This window comes from Odontesthes bonariensis, chromosome 12, assembly GCF_027942865.1.
Source record: "Odontesthes bonariensis isolate fOdoBon6 chromosome 12, fOdoBon6.hap1, whole genome shotgun sequence".
Classification (NCBI taxonomy): domain Eukaryota; kingdom Metazoa; phylum Chordata; class Actinopteri; order Atheriniformes; family Atherinopsidae; genus Odontesthes; species Odontesthes bonariensis.
In genome coordinates this window covers 21,854,321-21,877,885 of record NC_134517.1, presented here as the reverse complement: position 1 = coordinate 21,877,885, position 23,565 = coordinate 21,854,321, and the positions used below count along the sequence as shown (strand labels likewise).

At 40.2% G+C, this 23,565-nt stretch overlaps 3 protein-coding genes across 3 annotated transcripts; 2 read left to right on the top strand and 1 right to left on the bottom strand.

Annotated features, from left to right (window-relative positions):
• Nucleotides 1–702: 702 nt before the first annotated feature.
• Nucleotides 703–8,623, bottom strand: mettl8 (methyltransferase 8, methylcytidine). The gene is made up of 11 exons (XM_075479681.1): nucleotides 8,554–8,623; nucleotides 8,093–8,281; nucleotides 7,807–7,963; nucleotides 7,553–7,644; nucleotides 7,096–7,445; nucleotides 6,918–6,967; nucleotides 6,675–6,735; nucleotides 2,567–2,706; nucleotides 2,026–2,132; nucleotides 1,862–1,927; nucleotides 703–1,377 (listed from the first exon to the last, which is right to left on the bottom strand). The coding sequence occupies exons 3-11, from the start codon at nucleotides 7,956–7,958 to the stop codon at nucleotides 1,229–1,231; spliced, it is 1,167 nt and encodes a 388-aa protein (XP_075335796.1). The 5' UTR covers nucleotides 7,959–7,963; nucleotides 8,093–8,281; nucleotides 8,554–8,623; the 3' UTR covers nucleotides 703–1,228.
• dcaf17 (ddb1 and cul4 associated factor 17) lies at nucleotides 8,210–17,664 on the top strand. The gene is made up of 14 exons (XM_075479680.1): nucleotides 8,210–8,779; nucleotides 8,861–8,964; nucleotides 10,773–10,863; nucleotides 11,358–11,494; nucleotides 11,607–11,685; nucleotides 12,190–12,279; nucleotides 12,359–12,466; nucleotides 12,623–12,725; nucleotides 13,297–13,439; nucleotides 16,328–16,437; nucleotides 16,547–16,631; nucleotides 16,726–16,809; nucleotides 17,077–17,232; nucleotides 17,310–17,664. Exons 1-14 carry the CDS (start codon nucleotides 8,651–8,653, stop codon nucleotides 17,415–17,417), a joined length of 1,527 nt encoding a protein of 508 aa, XP_075335795.1. The 5' UTR covers nucleotides 8,210–8,650; the 3' UTR covers nucleotides 17,418–17,664.
• Nucleotides 17,665–19,932: 2,268 nt separating this feature from the next.
• Nucleotides 19,933–22,228, top strand: cybrd1 (cytochrome b reductase 1). The gene is made up of 4 exons (XM_075478711.1): nucleotides 19,933–20,243; nucleotides 20,797–21,005; nucleotides 21,288–21,442; nucleotides 21,539–22,228. The coding sequence occupies exons 1-4, from the start codon at nucleotides 20,051–20,053 to the stop codon at nucleotides 21,792–21,794; spliced, it is 813 nt and encodes a 270-aa protein (XP_075334826.1). The 5' UTR covers nucleotides 19,933–20,050; the 3' UTR covers nucleotides 21,795–22,228.
• The last annotated feature ends 1,337 nt before the right edge of the window (nucleotides 22,229–23,565 follow it).

Sequence of the window (23,565 nt, the reverse complement as noted above, 5' to 3'; positions counted from 1 at the left end):
ACATCCATGACAACATGAGAAATAATGACTTGACAGCTGTGCATTCATTCCCAGCAGAGATGACTTCTATCAACTCAGTAAACGGGCGGAAAAGAAACCCACAAGAAAACATCATTAAGAGCATTTTCAAAGAACTCCACTTCATGAAAACAGATAATTAGTTGCTCTTTGTGTAAAAAAAATGAACACAATTATTTCAGTTTAGTGCTAAATGGCTTGGATAACATAAAATGTTTTGTTATGGTCTCAAAAAACGTCCACTGCGAGGCATGATTTCAAAATCACAAAAGAAAAGGATCAACAAAATAGATTTTCATTTTCTGGAGGGGAAAATAAACAGAAACATGAACATTTCTCAGAACAGTCAAATTCATTTAGTTAAAATGTAATATTTTTAAGACACAACAACAACAGAACATTTCAAATTATAACGCAGAAAACACTACAATGTTGATGAGCTTTCTGTACAGTTTTTTTCCCCATATAATGTGCCTCCTGGTTTGTTTGTTTTTGTTTTCTTAAGTCATATTTTTATTAAATGTCATTCATTCAGTTCAGTTCACAAAGTCAGCTGTGGAACACCAAGTTCTCTTAAACGTTCCCATGTTTAGTTTTTTTTTAAAAATGTCACTGTTTTATGAAATGTGGGTTTTTTTTATTTTTAAAAACATGTTTCTGTTTAGTTGTTGTGTTTTATGCCTCATTGCTACCAAACGCTGTCATTTATATCTTTGTTACATTAGTTTTTTTTAGATAGTATGACAAAACTTTGACTAGACCATAACTGTGATTGAGATAAGAAATCATAGCAGTAAGTTTGACCAGCTCTGCTAAAACCCCTGTTTTTATATAATTTCATAAAGATTTCAACCCACAGTTAGTAATTCTCTTAAAATCTTGATTATTTTTCAATTCTTTTTAGACCAGAAACTGGCATGAAAATAATGGATCTACAGTTAAAATGAAATCATTTCCACGGTCAAATTTCTAATGCATGTAAGAAATGTTTCACTGTACAGTCAGTATAATTATTTCTGAATATAAACACAGCGAGACATAAAGCACCACAGCTCGTTTGACATTTCATTTCATAAGTTTATTGCACAACATTGTATTTTTCTGCAGCTCATATTTGCCCACACTATAAATATAACTGATCAGAAATAAATGAATGAGAACAAAAAGCATTTAGAAAAAAAAAAGGTACAAAGCTGTGCGAGTCGTGGTGTTAGGGTGACGAATGTGGTTTCCTATATTTGCTCTGCATCCAAACCCGGCGCATTGCGACTTTCTTTCCTCGGTTCACTTGTAGTCGTCTGTCCTCCAGATTCTGAACTTCCTCCAGTCCAGCTTTGGAAAATAAATCATGAATCTCTCCTGGGGAAAAAAAAATAGATAAATAAAAAATTCACATGAAGACAGCAACCAGCGTTGTGATAAATTTTTACAAACACTGCAACTGTAATTATTTTAATTTTATGCTACCTTATTGTGAGGTTGTTTTTTAATCCAAATGTCTTGACCCTATGAGATTTTTCTGTTCTGATACATTAGCATGAAATGTTTAACAATAATACAAGTTGTCTCAATATAGAGACCAAATTGCAGTTTCAGAAATTTCTGCATGCCAGAGAAATGACGGCATCATTGATTTTATTTATGGCCTTGAAGAGGTCAAAGGAAATATACAAACTCTGAAAATCCCTACAATCATCATAACATTTTAAGATAAGCAGCATTGCAAAAATGAAGTTTCTTCTGGGCTCTTCAGAACCCCAAATGGATCAATCTCCTCAGCCTAAATAGCAGCGAAGGTGTCGATAGGTATCTCCAAGCACTGTAACAAAGAGTAGATCTTTACCTTTTGTGAAAAAATACACACAGGTTCCGTCTCCACGCGTGTAGAAATTCTCAGACAAGCACCGTCCTGTTTATTAAAAAGAAAAAGGAAATTCAATTTATAAATTAGATTTATAGCTAAAACATTACAAATTAGATAACGTCCCTATAAGTAGGGGGTCTCACCCTTCTTAAACCTGAGTTGTGAGAAGTCGTGTCTCCCGTAATCCCGGAAGAGGAATATTCCTCCATGTTTCAGGCAGGCAGATAATCGGTTCACAACTCCCTGCATTCTGCCAGTGAAATACAAATCAATAAAACAGCAACGTTTTTTGGGAAAGTTTTACAGTTTTACAAGTTCCAAGCAACCGTGGACAAAATATAGGCTGAACAGGACTATGCTCACTTAGACACCAAGACACAGAACAGCAACAAGAATAAAAGTACTGAGTAAATAATGCTGAAGTGCTCGTAAGTGCATTTGATTACTTTGGCTCAAAACTAAAATCTGCACGTTTCCATTCCTCACCTGCTGTCAGACGATCCTCAGCACGTTAATATAATGCACTCGATCGAATTTATATTTGGGTTTTGCGAATATATTCAGACAGAGCCCGGGTAACGTGAGGGTGAGCTGGGAGGGTTTTGGAGGTTGTGGAGAAGGTGGGGCTGACGGGTGATAAATGACGTCAAGCTCTCGCATCTTTAGGCTCTAACCTTCACTTACCGATCTGGATGGATGGATGAGAGCACGAAGACCGCCAGAATAACATCCAGGCTCTGCTCAGGAAAGGGAAAGGAGGCCACCTCCTCGCAAATGTCATGGACAAAGGCGTGACACACAGAGTTGTGATAATCAGGGTGGTCCTATAAGAGGAAAATAAATTAGGCCACATTAATATAAGTGTCACTGTCACATAAAGTCAGCTGGCAAATTTAATTTTTGCCTCCATGCAGATCTGAGTGACTGATCAGTGTTTGTATTCTAATTATAATAATAATAATAATAATACTAATAAATTTTATTTGTAGAGCACTTTACACTGAATGAACAGTCTCAAAGTGCTACATTAAAAATATGAACATGGAGGGCGAGCGTCTCCAGAGAAAAAAAAAATAATAATAAAATGGCCTAATCAAAGGCTTTTTTAAAAAGGTAGGTTTTTAGGCCTTTTTTAAAAGTGTCCAGGGTCAGTGGAGCTCTCAGGTGGTCAGGGAGAGCATTCCAAAGACAGGGAGCAGCGTGGCAAAAGGCTATGTCTCCCATGGTTCGGAGCTTGGTCCTTGGGATCTGAAGGAGGTTTGCCTGACCGGAGCGGAGGTGTCGTGGAGAGGGTAGAGGGGTGAGTAGCTCCTTCAGGTAGGTTGGGGCAGTACCATGGAGGCACTGGTGGGTCAGTAACGAAATCTTGTATGTGATCCTGAGGGAAACAGGAAGCCAGTGGAGGGATTTGAGGACTGGTGTGATGTGCTCGAATTTTCTTGTCCTTGTGAGGATCCGGGCAACACAGTTTTGGATGTATTGGAGCTTCTGAATGTTTTTATTTGGGACCCCGATGAGAAGGGCGTTACAGTAGTCCAGCCTGGTGGAGACAAAGGCGTGGACAAGTTTTTCTGCATCTGGGAGAGAGAGTGATGGGCGGAGTTTTGCAATGTTTCTAAGGTGGTAAAAAGAGTTTTTGCAAAGCTGTTTGATGTGGAGGTCGTAGGTCAAGTGAGGGTCCATTATTACTCCGAGGTTGGTGACTGATGAGGAAAGGTGGATGTTGTGGCCGGCGAAGGTGATACTGGTAATGGAGGATGACCGGGTCTGATGTGGGGTGCCAACGAGAATTGCTTCAGTTTTTGAACTGTTTAGCTGCAGAAAGTTTTCCTTCATCCACGCCTTTATCTCCTCCAGGCAGATGGTGAGTGTGGACGAGGGCAGAGTTTCAGAGGATACTGGGTTGATTTTAAAATAAAGTTGGGTGTCATCAGCATAGCAATGGAAAGATATTCCATGCCGGCTGATGACACGGCCAAGGGGAAGCATGTATATAGTGAAAAGGGTGGGGCCAAGGACTGACCCTTGGGGGACACCACAGGAGACAGGGAGAGTGTCAGACTTGGCTTCTCCCAGGGAGACGTATTCAGTTCTGTTGGTGAGATAGGAGGTGAACCAGTTTAGAGTTGAGTCAGAGAGTCCGATGGTGGAGTGTAGGCGGTGAAGGAGGATGTGGTGGTCAACCGTATCAAAGGCTGCAGTGAGGTCAAGGAGAATGAGCAGGGATGGTGAGCCAGCATCAGCTGACATCAGTAAGTCATTAGTGACCCTGGCCAGAGCAGTTTCAGTGCTGTGGCCAGGGCGGAAACCAGACTGAAATTTTTCAAACATGTTGTTTGGTTTGAGATGGTCATGAAGTTGGGCAGCAACTACCTTTTCCAACACTTTTGAGAGGAATGGAAGGTTTGAAATTGGTCTGTAGTTGGCAAGCACTTCCGGGTCGAGGCTGGGTTTTTTAAGGAGTGGTTTTATGACGGCAACCTTCAGGGCAGATGGGATGTGGCCAGATTGAAGGGAGCAGTTTATGATTTTAGTAACCATGGGGCTAATGGCAGAGGTGTGAGTTTTAATCAAGGCTGAGGGAAAAGGATCCAAGGCACAGGTAGAGAGTTTCATCTTCCTCATGATTTCCTCAACCTCACACTGTGTGATGCTCATGAAGCAGCAGAGAGGCTGGACCATCCCAAGCTGAGGGCTGTCAGTTGGGGTTGGGGGGGCAGAGGGGGTGGAGAGGATGGAACGGATGTTATTTACCTTTGTCTTGAAGAAGGAGATGAATTTATTGCACTGCTCCTGTGTGGTGTCCAGTTTCGGGGGGATATGAGGTTTGAGAAGGTTATGAACAGTGGAGAAAAGTCTTTTGGAGTTTCCAGGGTTATTATTGATGAGTCTATATTATATTATATTATATGAACAATCTTCTTTTATTTGGACATTTCACCTTGTGATCACTTCTTTATCATAACTTACAGGTCACGTCTTCTACTGTCTAAGTTCTACTGGCACTGTGAAGTCATCTTTCCACTTCTTACATAATTGTTTGCTAACAAGTGTGATTTCATTCAGGTTAACATGTAAACTGTACAGTATATTAAGAGAAATATCTCTCTCTATAAGCATATATATGTGTATAAACACGAATACTGCTCTGTCACAAGCCTTATTTTTATATCAATAATTGATATTGATTGCAGGGTATTAAGATCAATTAAGTTTCATAATGAATAAATCTCAGGTGACACAAACTCAATTTAACACAGGATTTTTTTTCAGCTGAAACTTCATTTTTGGACAGAGACATTTATTTTCATTCTACTTCATTTATTTTCTCCTCCTTAATGGATCAATAATCTGTAAAAACTAATGTAAATGCAGATGATTTAGTTAGGTTCATTGTTTCAGATCATTTGACACCTACATAAGTATCGCTAGAATTAAGACGGCACGTGTGACTGTATCTATTATTACTGAATATTACAGTATTGAAATGACATTCCTCGTGATATTTTCCTCGTGATGTTAAGATATATTCCCATATAGATGTTAAGATATATTCCCATATAGATGTTAAGGGGGGGGCGGCGGCTTATATTTACTCTGAATTTTATCTTCTCATCACCTTCATGTCATTTGTTTATATGCAACAACTTTTGTGTTTCAGGCCTGGAACATGTTGCATAAAAGTCGAGGCAGTAGTAACTTAGGGCGAATGAGGTAAAATAATCATTTTTAAAAAGACGTTATTTCAAACAGGTAACGATAATAGACTGTCCTCGTGATTTGGGAACAAAGCAGCGCCCATTAAAGCAAGAGTCAGAGAATCTCCAATTCGTCAACAAAAGTGTGTGAAAAGTGACTGAACTGTTTGAGAACAAATGTTCCTCGGATTTGCATATTTCTCCTCGGACAGGGCAGAATATCATTAGGAATTTCAGTGCACACAGAACAGGGGCGCTAACAGAAGTTAAGACACCTGTGATCTTTGATCCCTCAGATGGCACGGCATCAACAACCATCAGTCGTCAAAAGCTGATAAAGCCACATGGGCAAAGGCTTACAGTGGGAAACATTTGTCAAACACTACAATAAAGAGCTGCATTCACATATGCCACTTAAAGCTTTACTGTGAAAAAAAAAGAGAAGCCTTATGTCGACCTGGTCCAGAGACAGCATTGACTTCTCTGGGCTCTGAGGCATTTGGGATGGACAATAGAACAGGGAAACTGTGTTTTGTGGTCAGACAAATCAGTCTTCCAGATCTTCTTTGAAAGAAATTCAGACTGTGTGCTGTGGGCAAATAACAACAAGGGCTGTCCAAACTGCATCAGCAACAAGTCCAAAAGCAAGGCTCTATGGTGGCCTGCGGTTTTATCAGTGGCAAAGCTCAAGTATACCTCTGTGATGGCAGGACTTATGCAGAAAAGTTCATTGAGATTTTAGAGCAACAACTGCAGCTTTCAGGACTACATCTCTTCATCTGAAAGGCTTCATCACTGTGTATTCTCAATATGAGCTACAAGATATTCATGCTGATAATGAACTCTTTTACCAAGAGGGTTATCTGCCGAAACATTGCTACATTAAATGTTAATAGATTCAGTATTAATATTTCAGGTGATTTACAACTCAGTTCCTCTTATTACGATCTGATTTGGCTGTAAAAACATTCTACAAATTTCACTGATGGTCAAATGAAGTGATAGAAAAAGCTGAATTCCAGTGGTTATATAAAACTGTGGTCATTGTCACTTCTCTGATATGTACTTTGCTTTATCGTGCCAACAATACGAACCTTAACCAGCTGAATGGCTCGCGGGGAGAAGTCACAGCAGTATAAAAATGAGTTTGTTCCCCTGTGAAACAGAACAACCAGCTTAACCCTGAAAACATCACATAACAGTCACATCCACCAGTAAAAAAGTGCCATTCTAATGTGAGGCTGACCACGAAAATATAACAGGGGAACTACTACTGTGTGCTACTCTTCTTAAATGAATCGACGACATGAAAATCTGTAAAGAAAATGTTCACTTACTTGATGTTATTGACAATGGGAAATACACTGTTACCAACTCCACATCCGACCTGTGAGGAGTAGAAAACACAAAGCTCTGTCAAGGGTGTCAAACAACATCATAACTGTCTTACAGTCGACACATCGCTAGGTTTAGAAGATAACAATGTTGAAACCGTATGTGAACATTTTGGAGAACCTCCAAGATCCTGAAAGATGCATCTTGTCCAGGAAAAGTAGAGGTCTGGAAGGCAGCTTCATTATGCTGCTGCGATGCTTCCTGAAAATAAACGGCGTCTGTTTTTCTGTGGAAGTGAATGGGATCGCTGTGTTCGTGGTGTCCCGTCTCTGTGTCCATTCTGGATCCACTTCCAAGTGGGATAACTGCCTGCTGATGACCGTGGCGTGTTTCTGTGGCCTGGTCTTCTGCACTTGATGGAAGCAGTTCTGGGAACTCTAAAAACAGCCACCGGCGATCTTTGAAGAACTTGTCCTGGTGCATCTGATAAAAAGTGTCCCAATACTGGCAAGCGTCTGTGTCAAATTTACCTGAATAAAGGGAATTCGGGAATATTTCTTTAAACCATTTTGTTTCTTGTAATTCCAGTGTTATGTAACTTAATAAGTTAAAGTATTTAGTGAGAATGCCTACGTGCCTTGTTCTGTTAAAGGAAGCTGGACACTGGAATTTTCTTGAGCCTTCTGCCGTGCGTTTTCTTTGTCCTCTTCTGTCCACTGCACGTGATCCCTAAAAGAGAAGGCATTACAAAAGCAGCTGTTGTTGTACGTTAATAAACACTATGAACAACGTAAAGTAACAGTCGCACTCTTTATATTTGATTTTCCTTGAAACAATACATCCAAAAATAGAAAAACCAACAGCATTGTTATGATTTTGTAAATCACCAACCACATGTTGTGCTTAAAGATGTCATCAACACTGGTAAGGATCCGTGAACCCAGTGGAGCCGAAGGCCTTACTCTGCTGCTTTTTAATCTCATGGACAATCTGATGAAAGCTGTAGCCACTTTGGCTACAGAGAAACTCCCCTTTTTATGCATTCAGTCTGGAAATATGCAGGGAAACTTCATTACATACAACAGCTAAAACAGTAGCTCTGTAATGCAAAGAAAGAAAGAAAATAATAAAGAAACGTGTCAAGCATAAAATATGAATTATGTAGAACAAAGATTACCTCACAGAATCTGTTATATGAGGTGACTTTTAGTGTACAACAACGGTCAGAGCACTACCAGCCGAAGTGGGGCGCTACAGTTCTGGAGGAGGCACTGCACGCTTCGTTTCTCCGTAGAAGAAGAGGGTTGTAAAACATGGAGCGGTAGAGGAGGACAGTAGCGCTAACAGCCGCCTAACTCTACACAACCTGATAGAAAAACATTCATTTCCACCGATTAAATTTTGTAATTTAAAATGTTTTTCCCTCACCTCGGTTAAACTAATGCAGATTGGATGGCAAGACAGAGTCGAGCTCTGAACTAAGTTATCAAGGTTCACTCAGCACCGTTAACTTGAGCTAGCTGTTAACTTTTCACGTTAGCCAGAGCCGCTGTGGTGTGTAGTGTTCTCGGAAAGATGACACTTAAAAGATAGCTGCAACATTGTCGGGCGTGAAAAAAAAACAAACACCATCCTTACTTGGCACTGGAGACAGCGTGGTGTTTGGGTCAGTTGATGTTGTCGTTTATCATGCTGCGAAACAACTTCCGCCTGTCGAACTAAGCGCCACCTGCTGATGGCGCCATACCGTAGAAAGAGCAGCGTTAACGCCGCTGAGCTCTTGAGCCGAAGGAGCAGAGGTATCAGGGATGCTGGGACTTTAAACAGACACTGTTTGAAGCTCCTTAGAGGTATCCTCCTCCAGGTAATGAAAGAGACTGAGCTTCAAAATGTTTACTGTTTAAATGAACGTCTTACTATATCCACAATTATCGCCACGTTGTAGGAGGATAGGAATTTCATCAAAGTATGGAGCAAGACCTCAAAATCCACAATCATGTATGAGAATGGAAAAGTCTACTTTGACAATTACCAGAACTGCTACAGCTGGTGAGTATAGCTGCAGAAACCAGAGATAAGAATAAGTTTGCTTGCATACTCTGATACATGGACATTTTTTGGGGGGTATAATGAGACATGCACTGAAATTGTAAGTAAGAGCAACACTCTTGACACAGATGCTCTGTGTTGAAGTCTTCCTTTCTTTTTTACAAGAACTATTCAATAAACCCACCTGAGTGCTTTTCACCTTAACAGTGCTTGTATAATCATTATTATTTTTTCCACAACATAAGGTCACATGTTCAATTCAATTCATTTTTATTTATATAGCGCCAAATACAACAAATGTCATCTCAAGGCACTTAAATCGGGATTAGGCTGCACACTTTTGTTTTCAGCCCAAGCAAGGAGTTGCTCCTTAGTGGCCATCAGATTACATCCAGGTTTGAAACACATGACTTTTCCCTCAGTTTTGAAACTGCAATGCAATGTCCATCTTTTATATATGGCATATTAAAGGTAGGGTAGGAGATCCTGGATTTTGAGTCCAGCGAAGCTGCATTTTAAAAATACACAGGTAAAAAGTCCCAACCCTTTTCTTCACTTTCCCCCGAAGGCACGCCTCTAGAGTACATGAACGCGCACGAGCACGAAGGTGCACGAGCGCTGTTCTGACAGCAAGCATCGATCGTTGCCGTATTTAGTATTTAGTATTTAGTTTATGCTAACTATACGTTTAATAATGCTAGGTGCTAGCCAAGCTGGCTCTAGTTTAGCTTCCTGCCAAGCTTCGTTCACGGAGCAGGGTACGCGCACAGGGGGAAGGAGGGGGAGGGAGGAGCAGATTGCAGTTTGATAGACGGCATCAGTATCCAATCATTGTGAACGGTCCGTTCACAATGATTGGATACTGTTTTTCCTAGATTGTACGTTCTAGAGGCCACTAAAACTTTTCATATTTGTGTCAAAACTTTTAATTAATTGGTTGCAATGGGGGTGTGAAGAGTATTTCAAGCAATATGTAAAAAAATGTTCCAGAAAAAGATCCCCTACCCCGCCTTTAAACTAGGGCTACATGAAATTATTTTGTAAATTTTTTTTTTTTTAGAAAAAAAACGCTTAAAGGGGAACTGCGGTATTTTCAACATTAAGCCTCTTTTCTGAGTCGTCTGCAATGTTTTAGAACCCCCCTCACCGCTTTTTTGATGTTTACTGCTGTCTCCGGTATTTGCCTAATTTTGATTCATCTCAACCTGCTTCAGAATGGCAAGTCATGTGCATGTCCAAAAAGGTCCGTAAAAGCACCATAAACGTCCGTTTTCAAAATAATCAACTCACCGGAGTGGTTACTGGTGTGCACTGGTAATCCATATCAAATTTCGTTGCGAAAAGTTGCTTCTGTCGTGTTTTATTTGGCAGCTCGTTCATGCTCGAACTATTTTCTTAGCGGTGGCGGATTAATATCAACGAACATCCAGTACAAAATGTCAAATAAAACACGACAGAAGCAACTTTTCGCCACGAAATTTGATATGGATTACCAGTGCACACCAGTAACCACTCCGGTGAGTTGATTATTTTGAAAACGGACGTTTATGGTGCTTTTACGGACCTTTTAAGACATGCATATGACTTGCCATTCTGAAGCAGGTTGAGATGAATCAAAATTAGGCAAATACCGGAGACAGCAGTAAACATCAAAAAAGCGGTGAGGGGGGTTCTAAAACATTGCAGACGACTCAGAAAAGAGGCTTAATGTTGAAAATACCGCAGTTCCCCTTTAATAAGACCTGTGGGAGAATAAATGTTTATATTTTGGCAAAAAAAACAAAACTAATTAAACTCTCTATTTTCAGTGTTCATGCTGAGCCTCAAACATTGTACAAATTGCCTAAAAGGTCCAAACACGAGAAAATTGAAGATGCCTTGCTGTGTCAGAGCCCACTTGTAAGTAAACTAAAGCTCTGTTCTCATCGATTTCCACATGAGTCCTGGGTGATCAGATCAGAGGTGGACAGCTCCCAGTATGTATGTTCACACCTGGCATCAGAATGAATCCCGAGTCACCACATGTGATCTGATCTGATCTCAGTCACACAGTGAGCTGAGCAACAAACAGGACGTCGGCTCATCTGCTGATGTTTCCGCAAAATCAGAAATGCATTCAGTAACTGAACTATAGCATTATTCAGACATCGGCACCGCACACTTCATAAAAACGAGTTAAAAGCTCAGTTCATACGGATGTAGCCTGAGCGATCGGCTCTAAACGCATCTTCAATCCGTCCTGTGTGCGTTCACACCTGCATTTGGCGGTGCGCACATGTGATCGGGTCACCCAGGGAGCATGTCGATACCAAATGTGAACTTAGGGGTCTTTTAAACAATCCAGCGCAGACTAATGTTTGATTGATTGATTTATTGCTTGCTTGCTTTTCCAGGACAAAACCTTATCCTCTCCCTCTCATCATAAACCCAGCCTGCTAGCTTTGACGGCCAATAACTGGCTGTATCGCATCTCAGCTGAAACGGGAAAAGAGATGCAGAGAGTTTACCTCTCTCCAAACTACAAGTTCAGGTACCTTTACGGATCTCAGTTCTGTGTCACTCTAGTGGATATTCTTTACCAGATTTCAATTTTTCTTGTTTGTTTTCAAGTACTCTGCTTACAGCACGTTCTTGTCTTGTAGATATCTTGGCTGGGATGTTTCTCAAGAAACCTTTTATGTTAAATCTGTTCAAAACAAAGAAGCACCTTTAGCAAGACAGGTAATTATGCATTATATGATGCAATAGATGCAATTATAAGATGTATTACTGAGGATACACATTATACTTTCATTAAGGAAGATAAAGCCTGTGAACTTGCTGTGTTGGCTTTCAAGAGTTAATGAATTTTGATATTGAAATAAATGTAAAATCTAGTAGTAAGTCAAAGAATTTAGCGTCCACCAGTCATGGGCCCAGTTATACAGTTTAGATGCACAGATTTATCTTTTCAAGATGTCGTAAGATGATGAAAAATGCAAATTACAACTTCTCACTGCTTAAGATTACATCTTGTAGATGCTGGTTTTTGTCCAGACAACATTTCTCCACGGGTTGAAGAGAAGAGAAAGTGCTTACTCGGAACAATTTAGGATTTGTTGCCTGTTAACCTTTGCTGAATGAACATGTGATCGTTTTCTCTCCGTCTGTGGCGAAACTAATTGATCCTGAATAATTGCTGATGAATGAATGAATGAATTTGACACTTTGGCTTTTCTCCCACAGGCAGGTATCTCGCAGAATACAGTGATGTACTTGGGCATTTTTCATATTTTCCCATTGCAAATTGTTGGCATTTTGGAGATCAATAAAAAGGTGCGGAGATTAGTTTGGTCATTTAAGTTTTTCAAACGTGTCTCTGGGATTCATTCAAAAGTCAATCGTTCTCTTTCAGGTGTTTGGAAACGGCGTTACTGATGTTGTTCTGTCTCAAGGTGTCCTCGCAGTGTCTTACAGCAACAAGTCAGTGAAGCTGTACAGCTTTGAGCACATTGTCCAAAGAGTATGTATTCATTTATCCTGAAAGAATTTTCTCCAAAATATGGAATGATGGACATATTATCCTTTTTACACTTTGTTGAAAATACTGCAGCTGTGAATGTGTTACACTGTCACCCTGTGTATGTGTATATGTCCTGAATATCATCTTTGTTTTCAGTCCCTAACTGAGAAGTTGACTCTTGGAAAGCAGAGTCCACTTCTTGGAAACAAAATTGTTGGAGATGTTCCATTTGGTATCCCAGTAAACATCCAGATCTCAGGTGAGTCAGCTTGTAACTCTCGACCACTGGTATTATGCTAAGTTTTATCTCCCTTCCGGACCTGGAGGGACTTTGAGGTGCTTTCACCTTTAAAGCCTGATGGGACGGGATCATTTTTAAGATACACAAATGATAACTTTTGCTTATGAAACAGCCTCGGGTCAGAATGGATTAAATCTGTGTTTTTATCCCAAAGTAAGCTTAATGCTTGTACTATAGTGCGGGCTAAAGCCACAAGACTCTAAAGACTACTGACATCTTCTAGCTTAGTCTATCAATGTGTTGGAAGTTCTTGAAGATTACTAAAGTATGACAGAAGAGGTTCCCAGACTGACTGAAATTTGTCTGAGCCTCTTATTGCAAATTTAATCTTCTCCAAACGTAAAAATAACATAACATCTTTTAGCCATTGTGCTCCAATGGGTGGGATATTTGATTTCCAATTAAGTAATATTAGTCTTCGCGCAAGCAAAGAAACAAATGCTGTGATGTTGAGTTGCTTCTTAGTCAAGTTTATGTCCTCATTTGGTACACCGAATAATGAAACACCCCCCCCGCTTTTCTAACACAGATTGTCCGCCAGTACTTTTTGAGGTGTCATGCTCTAGTAATGGTGTCCAAATTGGAGGCTACCCTTGGCACTACATTTACACTCCACCGCATAAAAATCACAGGGGGACTCACCACATCTGTTCACTCAAAGACAACACCATGGTATGTTAAGATAATCTTCTTCATGTCAACAGTATAACCTTATAAAGTACAGTGGTGGTAATTTAATGAAATGTAACCCATGATTGACCGCAGCAAGCCGTTTTCACACATTCAACAGAGTCTTAATTTGTTTGTGAGATTTTCTGGAGGGGTGTCATGGGAGATCACATATTAACCCATTAAGGCCTAAGACGCCTGGAAAAGAATGCCTGTAAAACCTATGGGCGATTTCAGAAAGACCCCCTAAAACCTGAAGTTTTTCTGGAAATTCAGCAATTGTGTCAACGCCTACTAAATGATTGATTTCTCAGCCTCTGTAGCAGATAGAAACAAAATTCAAAAAGTATTTGAGAGCTTACACCTGTGGCTTTCTTTGGAAATTGAGTTTATTTACATACACCTTCACGAAAATAGAAAATGTAAAAAGTAAAGTGCAGGAACAGCACTATTTTCAATTAAAAAAAACAGTAATAAAATAAAATAAAAAGTCATGTGCAGGAACAGCGCTATTTTCAATTAGAAAACAGTAATAAAATAAAATTTAATTTTATATTTAAATGATTTATTTATATATTTATTTTATCGCCAGTAATCTCTTCGTACTGGCAGCACAAGGAGCCCATACACATTCCAATAAACGTTTTCATCTCCGGCACAGTTACGTGTGACCACCTTGCCATCTTTGCTCGAGCTGGAGTCTGAAGTACCTGGTCACTGTATCTATTCGTCTCGGAAATGAGATGCGCCCAAAGCTCCTCAGTAAAAATATGATTAAATGCCTGCAATGATGTGGCATCTGCAGGTAAACCGACTTTCACCCCTGGTGTGCGGTTGAAATCTCTCCGTCGATTACGGTGGTAATTGTCAGTCTTCCACTCACATTCAAACCCTTCAAAATCATCCTCAAACATATGTGCTAGCCATAAATCTGCATCAATTGGGTCAGCACGTTCTTCAGCATCATCAAAGCCAAGAAACTCCTCACAATCGCTCCCGTCTGAAATGTCTTCCCACTGAAAGTCCTCCATGCTTGGTTCGATGAAACTTAACTTTTTTTTTTTTCGATGTAACTTAACTTTAAAACAATGACACGAGGAACATGACGACACTCTCACGTGTCTATTATAATGCATTTAATTGGCGCAGAGGTCAATAATTGGTGCAAAACAACCTTATACATGAAAAAAGACGTGTACGCTTTCCCAGCCTTAAAGGATAAGACCGGTTTTTTGACATTGGGCCCTTGATTTCACATTATAACATGATGTTCTACTCACCCCTGCTTGTTGTTGGTCATTTGGAGCTGTTCCGAAGATATTCGCGAGGCGTCTGGCTGCTCTCTTGAGATATTCGGCCATGAAACGGTTTCCTATGGGCAAGCTCATACAGGCACAAACTATGCTGTTTATAATTTATTAATTACTCTACACTAGAACTGATAACGTGGAGGTGCGTCGCTTACTTAAAAAAATCCGGGTTATTGTAATTTTGATTTTTTTTGTCGTAAAGTGGGTGTTACTGACGTCATCGTCGTGCTACTGCCACAGGCAGCCCACAGACCTGCTGCCTATTTATTCATTCGGCTAAAATTCAAAATTAGTAACCCGGATTTTTTTAAGTAAGCGACGCACCTCCACGTTATCAGTGCTGGTGTAGAGTAATTAATAAATTATAAACAGCATAGTTTGTACCTGTATAAGCTTGCCCATAGGAAACCGTTTGATGGCCGAATATCTCAAGAGAGCAGCCAGACGCCTCGCGAATATCTTCGGAACAGCTCCAAATGTTCAACAACAAGCAGGGGTGAGTAGAACATCATGTTATAATGTGAAATCAAGGGCCCAATGTCAAAAAACCGGTCTTATCCTTTAAAGGTAGAATAACGCAATAGCGCCCCCGGCTTTAAAGGTAGAAATGCGGCAATGCTTTCCCGGCCTCAGTGGGTTAATGTAGCAGCAGATCTTCTGGAGCATTGGCTGCCCGTGTGGGAGTGTGCGTGCTGGTAAGAGTTGCTGCTTCACCCTCTTTTCCGCTGACCTGTATGTTGCCCTCCACCCGCTCCTCCTTACTGTGTTTATGTTCAGATACACATGGTGTTGTTATCAACTATTTCCACCATGTAATACAAAACAAAAGAAAACGGTGATCCCACAGCCTATTCTCAGTTTCACTCCCTGGCTGCCGCACCCTCCCAGATCAAATTTCCCACATTCTCCTGAAAATCTCCGTTTCTGTGTGAACACGACTATAGATGAATAGCCCTTCCAGTTATTTGATTATCATTACTTCCAATAAACTGGTCAGATCAGTTAAAGAGGTTCCAGTAGTTTAGAAATTAAATGCATTGCACATCACCAGCATGAGCTTTATTAAACTCATGTATCTCTCATATATCAAGCAGCCTTATTTCAGGTGTAGTATGGATTTCAGGACCAGGTTGTGTTCTCTCTGAACTATTTCTTAAAATGTGGCGTTAAACTATGTCAGAAGTCATGTGTTGATAGTTGTTCTGAAAAGCTGTACTGTAGGTTGGCCATGAAAGATGAGGAGAAATGATGTACTTTGGACCTTTTATCACCACCACACAGTTGACCATTTAAAGAAAGTAACAGGAGGGAACGCTATGGGTCTCTTCGGCAAGTAGTTCAGACTAAACCTCAATCGAGTGTCACCTTTTGTGACACTTCAGCATGTGTGCAAGTTGTTGTTTCTCTTTAGATTCAGAAGTGCAAAAAATTCATTAAATGAATTCAAATTCAAAATAACAACTTTAAAATTTTGAGTTACTATAGGGGGGAAACCTGAAGGTATTATGTTCTTATGCTGTGCTGTGAGTACATTATGTGGTTGATGAGTTCATATATTACCTTGTAACTCTGTGAAATTAGGCAACAAATGGAATACAGAACATGAACTGCTGCTCTCTAGAGAGTGACGGGATCTTCTTCCATCCAGATGACTCTGGAAGAATCATCCATGTTGGACCTACCACCATAAAGTCAGTGCTCCAGTCAATATCTACATATTATTTGAATACAGACTGTAAAGGCGTAATACTATCGTCAGATACATGGTTCCATTCTAATATATCTTTTTTCCCATCGAAGTGTCCTTAAAATCCTCGGTGAACTGAACAGTCCTTTGCCATCAAAGGTAGTTGAGGATTTCTCTATGATGACTCATCGAAACAATGTGAGTGTAATGTCTAGTATGTTTGCATGTGATTAATGCGAGTGGTGGAACAGAACTGATCAAATTCCCGCTGCTGCTTTCAATCTCCTTGCAGCCTGCCTCCCAAGTCACTGTCACCTCATCAGGCCGCACAGTTAAAAGAAGATTTAATCAGCTGGATGATGACCCAAGCCAAGAGGTACCAGCTGGTGACTGTTTTCATATAAGCACACAGTTTGGTCTAAATAGATTACGTTATCAAACACTGCGCACCTGGATTATTCTGCTTGGAAGCTTGTATATTGTTTAAAGCTAAATCTGGATATATTTAGTCAGTCAGTCCCTTTTAAGTGACACCATGAAGAGCTTACATGTGTAATATGCAGGAGAAGTAGTTATAAAAACGTAGAACTCTACACAGTGTTTGCGATGACAGAAATTCATGGCAGCCTTTTTGATTATGCAGACTTTTCGAATGGTGGAATACGAGGACGAGCTCGACCTTCTGGCAGTCGTGCTAACAAATGGCGAGGAGGAAGAGGGAAGAGCTCACATTAGACTGCATGACAACCAAACGGGACGGTTACAGCGGAAGGTCGATCTGGTCGAACCCTGGGACGAGGTGAGTGATAAAGACACCGACTTCAGGCTGAGCTGTGTTGTATATCAACTCATGGGTCCCGTTCTCCTCTGTTTCAGACCTATCGACACGAGTTGTTCTTCGACAAAGACACAATCGTTCACATTGAACAAAAGAACAGCAACTTCTGCTGCCATGTTTACAAACTCAGGGCCACCAGGAAATAGTTGGTGAAAAAACGACTCGAAGCAGCCTAAAACCCACATTTAAGATTTTGTTATGGCTGTTTAAAAGTTGTAGTTTTTCTATTTAACTCGTAACGGTGCATTTCTGATGTGGATCACTGCATCATTTATTTTGTGTAAATTACACTTGATCGTTTTTAATCGAGAGCATCCAGACTGTAACTGTCTCAACTGTGGACATATGTTTTTAACACGTTCTCTACAAATTAAAGTGCTTTTTTTCTTTCTATGTTGCTTTGTTTTCTCCTCTTTCCATCAAGAACATCTAATGGTACAATTCTGTGTCAGTGTGATGTGTGCAGACAGCGGTGTCTGACAGTTTGGGAACCCTTTTCTCTTTGATGCATATAAATGACCTTAAATGTCATCAGATTTTTACACGAATCCAAAATATTGGAATAAAAACTGAGCGAAACAGAATGTTGGATAGATGAGTGGCGAAAGTATTTAAACCTTTAGGATTAGAGGTTCATTTTAAGGAGGAATTAAGTGTTTAATAATCAGTGGGAGAACAAATAAGAGTATGAGCCCTGTTTTATGTAAAGAACGGGAATATTAATGACTGATGTTCACAACATCTTTGTGGAACAAAGGACATATCTGGGGACCTTAAGTGTTGTTGAGGCTCATCAGCTTGGAAAAAAAGCTACAAAACATCTTTAAGGAGTTTGGACAGCAGCAGTCTACAGTTTCTGTACAAGCTAAAGACATTAAAGACCATTATTACTTCCGCCAAAAGTGGTCTAAGTAAGAATTGATAAGTTTGGAGAAAGGAAATCTTCGGATTTCAACATAGGAAGCTGAATCCGTCAGTGAAACTGGAGGGTTTGTTAATCTGTTTACTGTAGCAAACAGGACACGAGAGTTGTTACTGCAGTTTTTGATGATTTCAGGAAAATAATTCCCTTGTTCTACGCAAAGTCTGGTTGAACACACATAGCTTTTCTTTGTAAATCTCATAAAGAACCTGGAGCTTTGACTTGCCCCATTTCCGTTCGGCTCTCCGGCACTCCCTTTTCTGTGCCCTGACCGACTCTTCTTTCCTCCATGGCGCCCTTTGCCTACTTTTAACCATTCTAACCTTGACAGGAGCAATGGTATCCAAAACATTTAAGAGACTTGATGTGTAAGAGTTCAACAGATCATCAACATTAGAACACCGGGTGTTCTCAAACCTAATCATTTGCATAAACTGTGTCCCTGTTCTGTCATTTATGAGTCTTCCCAACAACTGCAGACCCAGCTGCTGGTTTGGGTGTAACAGACAGGTCAAAGAAAACACAAAAATGATCAGATAAAGCAACATCGACGACATCCACATTTGAAATAACAACACCCTTTGAAATGAGCACATCTAGAGTGTGCCCTCGGTTGTGGGTGGGCTCAGTCACATGCTGAGTTAGACCAAACCCAAGGGCAGCAGTGAGTTCTTTAGCTTGCTTGTTCTGGGCTACATCCACATGCACATTCAAGTCCCCTGTTATGACTAAACAGTCAAAAGCAGTGCTCACAATTGAAAGTAGTTCAGTAAAATCATCAATAAAACAATTCTGTGGTGGTTTGTAAATGGTGATATAGAGTATGGAAGATTGTTTTATCTCCACTTTGAATGACACATACTCAAATGATGAAAAAAACCCAAATGACAACTTGTGAGGTGGGTATATTGTCCCTGAACATGGCACAAACACCCCCACCCCTCTGGTTTTCTCATGTTTCAGACACAAAATAAATAAAAGCAGAAGATGCTTTTTGACTTTTGATAAAAGTCTGATGTTATTGGTCAGATTTATGCAGAACCGTTGAAAAGGATCAAAGCTTCGCAAACTTTCCGGTGCCACTGTATGTTGAATAAAACAATATCCAATTAATCAAATCAAATCAAATTTATTTGTATAGCACATTTCATGTACAAACAATTCAAAGTGCTTTACATAAAATAAAAGTATTGAAGAAGCATTACAAATACATAAAAGAATATAAAGAGAAACAAATAAAATCATTGAAATGAATTTAAAAACAAACAACAGTCAAGATAAGTTAAAAGATACCGTGCAGATTTCATGCATAGACACATGAGAAAAGAAATGTTTTTAACCTTAAACCGTTCTGGGATTTGTAAACCATCAGCAGGCTTTTAAAATCTATTCTGTGACTGACTGGAAGCCAGTGTAAAGATTTAAACCTGCTTTCAACAGGCCTGCGTTTCCATTTAAATTCCACACAGATTACACAACATCATGAGCTGAACATTGTTGCTAGTAAAAAGCAAAGTTGAGTTTTTTTTTTTTTTTTTTTTGTTTTTTATGAAATACATCCATCTATGTATGTTGTCATTTGGGGGGGGCAACAATAGAAATGACGAGTGTTTGTTGGAGATGTGACTGAAGTGCTGAACTGAGGTCAGAGGATGACACAGCACAAATACTACTGCTTCCAAACTCTTCTGTAACCACAAAAGTTACAAAACGTCGCTCCTCCAAACTCTTGCGCAGCTCCGGGTCACGTGACAGAGGTCCGTCCCCGTCGGGCACCACTTGAGTTGATTTGGAGCTGTATAAGCGCAGCTGCTCCGGTCGTGTCGCTCCGTCCTACTGCCGCTGCCTGCCGCACAGATGGCGATGGAGAATCTGAAACAGTTCCTGTTCGCCCTCTCTGCTGCCGGCGCCGTCGGCTTTGTCGCCATCATCTTCGTGCTGAGATGGGTTCTCCACTTCAAGGAAGGTCTAGCCTGGGATGGAGGACTGGCTGAATTCAACTGGCATCCGGTGTTGAATGTCACGGGCTTCATTTTCTTGCAAGGAATAGGTGAGAAGGCGCTTTCTTTTCTTTTCCAAGGAGTGCGGGCTCGCAAAGGGACCGTGGGAGTTGTTAAAGAATGTAAACAAGAAGAGGAAAAGTTTGAGAGTTCAACAAGTCTCGCTTTCCTCAAGTATCTCGGGGGGGGGGGGGGGGGGGGGTGCTGTGAATGTTGCTGTGAATGTTGCTGTGAATGTGGCAATTGCAAAAGATTAGTCTACGAACTACACTTCCATTGGAGGAATGTATTTAAAGCAGGAAATATGAGTCACGTCAAGTAGCAAAATGCTCTCAAGGAAACAAACTCGGCATGTAGATGTTCAACACCCTCAAGGGTAAACAATTAGTAAAGTGAAATAACAACTCTTCTTCTTTTTTTTTTAACTTCTGATGAGTAAAGTGGTTAAACCTTTTGTGTACATTCCAGTAGAGTCCTGTCAGACATAAAAACCTTGGTGAGACAGTGCAATGACTCTATTATTTCAGGATTATGAGGTTAGAATGGAAAAAAAAAAAAACTTGCTTATGGTCAACAGACGGTGACTGATCCTCTCTCTTGCAGCCATAATTGTCTACAGGCTCCCCTGGACCTGGCAGTGCAGCAAACTAATGATGAAGTTCATCCACGCGGGCTTGAATTCAGCAGCCTTCATTTTCGCTGTTATCGCCGTGGTGGCAGCTTTTGACTTCCACAATGCTGCCAAAATTCCAAACATGTACAGTCTGCACAGCTGGCTGGGCCTGATTGCAGTCATACTGTACAGTCTGCAGGTAAACACACTGTTTTTCAGCATCCGTTCCAAATAACTGACGATAAAGTGGGACTCTTAGTTCTGAGTTTAGGCTTAGATCCGTTGCTTTAGATGCAGCTACGGGTTGACGTAACACATAAATTCACACCCACACGGCAGGAAAGTGTGTTTTTTCTAGGATTATATTGGGATTCTCAAACTTATGTGGTCGTTTCTAAAAATGCTAAGTCATGGTGAATAAGACTCCTGATGAGGAAAGTATCTGACAAACTTTTTTTTCCCCCTCTCCCTCAATGAGCAGCTTGTTCTAGGAGTTGGCATGTACCTGATACCAGTTACACCTGTATCCTGGAGAGCAGCCTTTATGCCCATCCATGTCTACAGTGGTCTTTTCCTCTTTACCAGCATCATAGCCGTGGCACTCATGGGCATCACAGAGAAACTCATTTTTGGCCTGTAAGTATTAGTAAAGACTTGGATTAATTACATCTGACCTGTAAAGTCTCTGTACCGTGTGACTATGAGTAACTCTTTTATTTGTACACAACAAAGGAGCAACCCGAAGTATAAGGACTCCCCCCCAGAGGCGATCTTTGTAAACGTCCTGGGAGTCCTCCTGGTGGTTTTCGGAGCTCTTATCCTTTGGATTGCCACTCGAACGTCTTGGAAACGCCCCAGTGACCAGATCTTGCATGCTCTGCATTCCAATGGGGGAGGTGAGGACAACAGCAAAGTGGGTCCGGCACTATCTGAGCTGACTGATGGAACTGAAGCTGAGGCCGAAGGAGATGTGAGGAGGAGGTTTTAAGATTTAAGTTCAACAACTAGGCCGACTGATTTTCTTTTAAAGAAACGTGTATATTTGACTTGGAGCTGGTCCTCTCCCTAGTGGTGAATGTATGTAAACAACCAGTCTACACTGGTCAGAGAAAGTCAAAATAAGTAATGAAATAATACTGATCTTTCATTCATAACTTTCTCTCTTGCACCTTGAAGTTTTTCATCTCGGCTGTATTCTCTGACATTTATTGTTACAAGTGCATGTAAATAAGGGTGACCTACAGTACATTGCAGCAAGAGTAAGATACTGATATATGATATATATATATATATAGATGAAAAAATATATGCTTTGTTCACATACACTGTAGAAAATGTTCATGACAGTTTTGTATTCTCTAACTCTCTGAATTGTAATTTTCCCTACTACATATTTTCTAATAAATTCTTTTTTTTACTGCGCTCATAGCCTTGTTTTATCCATGCATTTGCTGCATAGGAGGAAAATATCTATGCTGTAGAACACAGTCAATATTAAGGGGCGCAATCTTGCGACTGCCGTAGATTTAGCACATCGATCGTTGGGATTTTGGGTTCCTGTTCCCATAGGACAACCAGGGTCGGGTCAGATTATTTTGACATGGAGATACGCGATGAATAGAATTCATACGGTGGCATTTGTAATTCGTGACATCAAGAGGACTTTTGAAATATTGAAAATGTTTGATTTTTACACTGAAAATTTGGATCCCACTGAAGTAATTTTTCTCCCTCTGAACATTTCCATGGCAACATTAAATGTGATTTGTCTCATTAAAAGTCACAGAAGGTCAAATCAAATGCCCTCTGTAAAGTAAAGAAAAGTACGAGCTCAAATTAAAGGTGCACTGTCGTGTTCTACAACATGTGGAGGAATGTTTCTTTTGGGGTAAGTTTATATCACTGCTGCTTTTCATTAGAAGCCACGTAGAAGACTGCTCTGTCAGAGCAAGAGAAGCACAAACTCAGAATGTTTATTATTAACTGTCACTGTACACGAAAAGGAATCAGTAACTATTATTTGTTTATCGTTTTTCACAAAGTGTCGCTTTAGATTCTCAGTCATCCAGGTCATGGTAATCCTAAGAGCTTGGATAAGTGCAACTGGGGTTCTTTACGTTTGTCCAGGAAGGCTTCCTCAGTTCTAAACATGATGGGTAGTTTTTGCTTGTAAGCAGCTGAAGGACAGATCACACTTCAAATCTGATGGTAAAAAAACATATACACCGTAGAATATATATGTGGAAATTCGAATTGGCAAACTGTTTTTATTGCCTCATTTTAAAGATGTAATCATAATGTAATCAAGTGACTTTACTAATAATTTTATTTAGATGTAATCTGTAGTTACAAGTTACTTTTATAATCGAAATAAGCTCCTCTATTTACATGTTATGTATTCTATCTGTTGTCTATGTGTATATATTATATAGTTGTCTTATTAATAGTGGTAAGTTCCTATATAACAATAAAGGTAAACAACATAATGTGAGGCCAGGATGGAATGATCATGTAGCTGACCTCCATGTGGAAGCCAATAATGCTTTTAAAGCTTGGGTAATAGCAGGGAAAGCAAGACATGGTCCTGAGTATGAACGCAAGAAACTGGGAAACGCTCGTTATAAGTATGCTTTACGGTTTATTAAAAGACATGAATTGGCTATGAGAGCTAACTCCATGGCAAAGAAGCTTCAGAATAACAACGTTAATGACTTCTGGAAAGAAGTGAAGGTCATTAATAACAGTAAAATGCCACTGCC

Bases quoted from the DNA above. Each gene is read 5' to 3' on its own strand.
- mettl8 (XM_075479681.1), bottom strand. From the start codon at position 7,958: ATGCATAAAAAGGGGAGTTTCTCTGTAGCCAAAGTGGCTACAGCTTTC. The intron at 6,968-7,095 runs GTTCTCCAAAAT...TACTCCTCACAG, and splicing joins CATCTTTCAGGATCTTGGAG to GTCGGATGTGGAGTTGGTAA. The intron at 6,736-6,917 runs GTAAGTGAACAT...TCTGTTTCACAG, and splicing joins CCCATTGTCAATAACATCAA to GGGAACAAACTCATTTTTAT.
- dcaf17 (XM_075479680.1), top strand. From the start codon at position 8,651: ATGGCGCCATACCGTAGAAAGAGCAGCGTTAACGCCGCTGAGCTCTTG. The intron at 16,438-16,546 runs GTCAGTGCTCCA...TTCCCATCGAAG, and splicing joins GTTGGACCTACCACCATAAA to TGTCCTTAAAATCCTCGGTG. The intron at 17,233-17,309 runs GTGAGTGATAAA...CCTCTGTTTCAG, and splicing joins TGGTCGAACCCTGGGACGAG to ACCTATCGACACGAGTTGTT.
- cybrd1 (XM_075478711.1), top strand. From the start codon at position 20,051: ATGGCGATGGAGAATCTGAAACAGTTCCTGTTCGCCCTCTCTGCTGCC. The intron at 20,244-20,796 runs GTGAGAAGGCGC...TCTCTCTTGCAG, and splicing joins CATTTTCTTGCAAGGAATAG to CCATAATTGTCTACAGGCTC. The intron at 21,443-21,538 runs GTAAGTATTAGT...TACACAACAAAG, and splicing joins GAGAAACTCATTTTTGGCCT to GAGCAACCCGAAGTATAAGG.